The sequence below is a fragment of the Numenius arquata genome, chromosome 1 (genome assembly GCF_964106895.1).
Source record: "Numenius arquata chromosome 1, bNumArq3.hap1.1, whole genome shotgun sequence".
NCBI lineage: Eukaryota > Metazoa > Chordata > Aves > Charadriiformes > Scolopacidae > Numenius > Numenius arquata.
Window position 1 is genome coordinate 141604928 of NC_133576.1, and position 4986 is coordinate 141609913.

At 47.2% G+C, this 4986-nt stretch overlaps 1 protein-coding gene across 1 annotated transcript; it reads left to right on the plus strand.

Moving 5' to 3' along the window:
* Positions 1-3290: 3290 nt before the first annotated feature.
* LOC141462787 (olfactory receptor 51G2-like) lies at positions 3291-4265 on the plus strand. The gene has a single exon (XM_074144806.1). It carries the CDS (start codon positions 3291-3293, stop codon positions 4263-4265), a length of 975 nt encoding a protein of 324 aa, XP_074000907.1.
* Positions 4266-4986: the final 721 nt, after the last annotated feature.

The following is a 4986-nucleotide window of genomic DNA, read 5'->3' on the forward strand; positions in this document are numbered from 1 at the left end:
AGTACTTTGCTTAAGTTATTGGTGAAAATCAAAGTCAGGGACAGGCAAGAAATCAGGACGTGGCTTTTGAGGGCTGGAGAAGGAGGGATGGCACTGTGTCCTCCATGAGGCATCTGCATTAGATGTTCCCCCAGGTGGTCTGGAGTAGCTCCTGGGCAGCAGAAATGCCTGAGCGCTGAGCAAGCAGCCAGTTTTCCCTCTGTGGTAGGATGCCTTCCTGGGCTAGCAGCAAAAACCACCCAGGAGCTACCGTTCCTTTCTAAATTGGGATCCTCCACTACCTGGAGGTTTGTTTCCTCATCAGGACTTGGCTGCGGTGTGAAAGGCACAATTGCTGTCCCACCATAGTCAAGTGGGAGGTGTAACATATATATGTGTGCTATATGTTATATATACACATATAAGTGTACATAAACATAAATAAGCATGCATGCTTGCTTACATATTCTATATATTATAGTTATTTTATATATTTTTATATATATCATTTGTAGTCACACATATATATAGTTACACACACACATAGAACAAGGAGGGGACAAAAATGGCTTGCCAGGGGATCCATATCTGTAACGCGTAGGAGCTCATAACAAACCAGAGTAGCTCGGAGAGGGACAGAGCCAGTAAAGACCATTTCTAAATAACTTCCTACAGCGTGGCAGGAGTTGCCAGTGTCTAATAAAATCAAGTTTGTATACAGGTTTTCTTGCAGGGGGAACATCTCTTACAGACCCCAGTGAGTTCTCACCAGCCCTTCCTTTCCCACTGTGCTCTAACAGTCTCTCCTCTTTATCCACCTCTATATTCCTGGAAATCTCATGAATCACAATACCTTTGAGAGTTCTGGATATCTGCAAGATTCTGCTGTAAGGGAGAGAGTCATACAGACACAGAGGCATGCACAGATTTGCTTTTTCAAAGTTTTTTCAGTCCAGCCTCCAGACGGGACTGAGTGGTAGGAGCCTGCAGGTCAGTTCTCGCTGCTCCGAGGCTGTTGGACTGGCAGAAAGGGATGGCTCTTACCTTTGGGGAGCTCCAAGCTGCCACTCGGGTGATACCTCCGGACAGTTTCCTTTTGCCAATGTAGACCCACTGTTGGGAAAGCCCTGGCTGCCCTTTGGCAGGCAGCTCCATCCACCTCTGTGCTGTCTCCTGCACTGATGAGGCTCTTCTGAAGACGGGCTGTGCCTTGTCCCCTCAGCAAGTGACACAGTGCGGGGGGGGAGTGTGTGTGTGTGTGCTACGTGCCAGCCATGGCGATTCCTGATACTAATGTGTAAATTTGCAGTGAAGATAAAGTGGGGGAAATGAAATGACTTTTGGTCTTCCCTGGTTCCCATCAGTTACGCGTCGCTTTTGCCCTGGAGCAGGAAGATGTTAATCCTTGCTAAACCCTGGGATTTATTGCCACATTAGACTCTCAAGCAGGCTGAGAGTCTAATGGAGCAAAATCGTATTAGGAACATAATAAATACATCATGGAAGATGTGTGTGTGTATTAAAAAATGAACCGTGTTATAGGAAGCCCTCTTGCTCATAATTCAGGCACTCTTTGACCTGCTTGTTTTGTGTCCCAGAGAAGGTACAAATATTTTTTTTCCTTTAACTAGCTCTTGTTTTGCACATTCACTGCTTTTCCCCCATCCACTCAGCCAGTCATTCAGTCACAGAAGGCACAGAGAGGGCTTGGGGACCCCGTCAGCCCCTCCAGCATCTCTGCTAGGGTGCATTGTCACATGCAGTGTAGGAACCTGGATTGTGCCAAGATGCCTGAATCTTCCAAGACCACCGAAGCCTATGGTAAGATCACAGGCTCATAGGTTTATGAGCCTGGATTGGCTCATATTGATAATTGGATAATTCAGGTTGGAGAGACTTCAGAAGATCTCTAGGCCAACGTCCTGCTCAAAGCAGGGCCGGCTATGAGGTCAGACGAGGCCACTCATGGCTTCATCCAGTTGGGTCTTGAAAACTTCCAAGGATGGAGATTGCACAACCTCTCTGGGCAACCTGCTCTGATGCTTGATCGTCCTCATGGGGAAACATTTCTCATCATATCCAGTCTAAACCTCCCTTGTTTCAACTTATACCTGTTGTCTCTCATCCTTCCATCACTTACTGCTGTGAAGAGCCTGTCTCAGCCTTCTTGATAGCCTTCCTGTAGGTAGGGGAAGGCTGCTGCTGGGTCCATGCTAAGCCTTTTCTTCTCCAGGCTGAATAAGCCTCTTTCCCTGGTCTCTTATCCTGGGGCATTCCTCCAACCCCATCTATTTCAGTGGCCTTCTGCTGGCCTCCTTCCTTGGTCTCTTATCTTGGTGCATTGCTCTAACGCCATCCATCCATCCATCTCAGTGGCCTTCTGCTGGCCTCACTAGAGTAGACATTTGCTAGATTTCTGTAAAGGCCTCACTCACCTCATACTCTTGATCCCTGTATGGAAACCCCACCATATCCCCTGTGTTCCTCCCCTCTGATTCGGACCCAGAGACTTGCCGTGGACGCCTCTCCAGTCCTTCCGAACTTGCAGCTTCTTGCGCTTTGGCTTGTGTTTGCCTGTTATTAATAAAAGCCATGGGCACCACACAAGTGGGGTTTTGCTCATTTATTTTGCTTCACCCGATAGTAAGGTAGATGATGAAATGAGCAACAACTTGGATGTGAGAACCGCTGAAAATCCACCTTATCCTGGTGGCCATCTTCTGAGCTGAGAACAGTAGCGTCTAAGTGCCTGATGGTCTCTTATATTTCACATTTTTTCCAATGTTGATTTCTTAACTAAGAAGTCAGAGTTAATCTTTCACTCTTTTCACATCCTTTGATCTCTAGTTAGCATCAAAAGAAGTCAGCTGCTTAGCAGCTTAGTGTTGGGGGATGACTGTGGAAAAATCCTTTTCTCACTCAATAGAGCATCTCAACCTGTGGAATTTGGGGACAACTGCAAAACAGTAGCATTCACCAGGAAGATTTTCACTTTCTGTCCTGGTTTGAGGTAAAACAGAACCGACTTTCTGTTCAGTAATTTTAAGAAAAAAAAATTTCTCTTTTTCAAGTAAAAATGTCCATCCTTTTCCTTCATTTTATAGCTTAATGGATAAGCAAGAGTGTAGTCATATGTGACACTATGGTAATTATAACAGTGTCCTAAAGAGCATGGGGGCATCTGCACAGGTTGGTGGGGGAGGTGGAGGGAGGTGGCATTACCCAGTTCTATATTCAATGGAGAGTCCAACTACATGGAGTTTCTATTGTTGATTTGTTTTAGGTATAGGTTATGTGAGAGCTGAGCTGGGATGGAGCATGACTCACATACCACCTGGGAATTCAATAGCTCCTTCTATCAGCCTTCAGCTTTCCTCATGATGGGCATCCCAGGCCTGGAAGCCCTTCACCACTGGATCTCCATCCCTTTCTGTGCACTGTACCTTACTGCTCTCTTGGGAAACTGCGTGATCCTATTCATCATAAAGAAGACCCAAAGTCTTCACGAACCCATGTACTACTTCCTCTCCATGTTGGCAGTCACTGACCTGGGCTTGGTTCTATGTACACTGCCTACTACTCTGGGCATTTTTTGGTTTAATATGCGAAGGATTGGGTTTGATGTTTGCCTCACTCAGATGTACTTCATCCACATATTGTCCTTCATCGAGTCCTCTGTGCTCCTGGCAATGGCATTTGACCGCTTCATTGCCATCTCCCGTCCACTGAGACACTCGTCCATACTGACCAAGACCACTGTCATGAAAATAGGTCTGGTGATTGTATTGAGAGGTATGGTCTCCCTCCTTCCCATACCCTTCTTGCTCAAGAGACTAACCTATTGCGGGAAGATCGAGCTTTCTCACTCTTTTTGCTTCCATCCTGACATCATGAACCTAGCCTGTGCAGACATAAAAGTCAATGTCTTCTACGGTATGATTATTCTTCTGTCAACAGTGGGGATGGACTTCATCTTCATTGTGCTGTCCTACATCCTGATCATTAAAACTGTTATCGGCCTTGCAACCAAGGAGGAGTGTCTCAAGGCTCTGAATACATGTGTCTCCCACATCTGTGCTGTTCTAGTATTCTTCATCCCAATGATTGGCCTGTCCATGATCCATCGCTTTGGAAAGAACGTTCCACCTCTGGTTAACACTTTGGTGGCCTACACCTACCTTATCATTCCCCCCGCTCTCAACCCCGTTATCTACAGCATAAAATCCAGCCAGATCCGTGAGGCTTTGCTCAGGGCACTGCGGAGGAAGACTGAGTTGGAGTGGTAGCTTCCCCCACCAGTTCTGCCAGAAGGTACTAGTGGACTGGTTTCTTGGTCCAAGCTAGCAGACTGGTTTCTTGGTGCTCCATCCAAGCGGGTCACTGCCAGATGAAAGAACTGTAGATCCTCTCGGATGCTGTCCCTCAGCCCAGAGCTGTGATCTTCCAAGTTTTGTCCTAGCATGATGCTTTCATCCCTTCCAGCAGCCTGCGAACACCCCAAGCAGTAGTGCTGGTGATAGAAACAGATGGAAGCCCCAGTGAGAGGGAGACAATTACAGCAAAATGGGCTGCATGACTTTCTCTTCTCAAGTCGCACATTGGTGTGGATCAAAGAACCTCTGCAACACGTTATGCAAACTCTAACAGCCAGATAATAGCGTGTAAGCTTCACTCAGAGCCGCTTGGACAAGGTCATGGGTCCCTCACTGCCCGTTACGCATAGATAACCCCAGCAGAAGGCTCAACAGGACAGGGATTGGACTAAGACTTTGGAGTTACTCTGAATATCCCAGTCCTTAGTTGGTCCACTGGAAACACCCCACAAGATGGAGCTCAGTTCCAGAGGCTGAGCACAGAGCGTTTTCTGAAGATTAGGTTCTGTTAAGTGGGCCCGCAGCACTCTCAGTCCTCCTAAAAAAATGACTCAGCCCAACATGAGCCAGCAACCTGGGCTGGCAGTCCAGAAAGCCCCCCGCACCCTGGGCTGCATCCCCAGCAGTGTGGCCA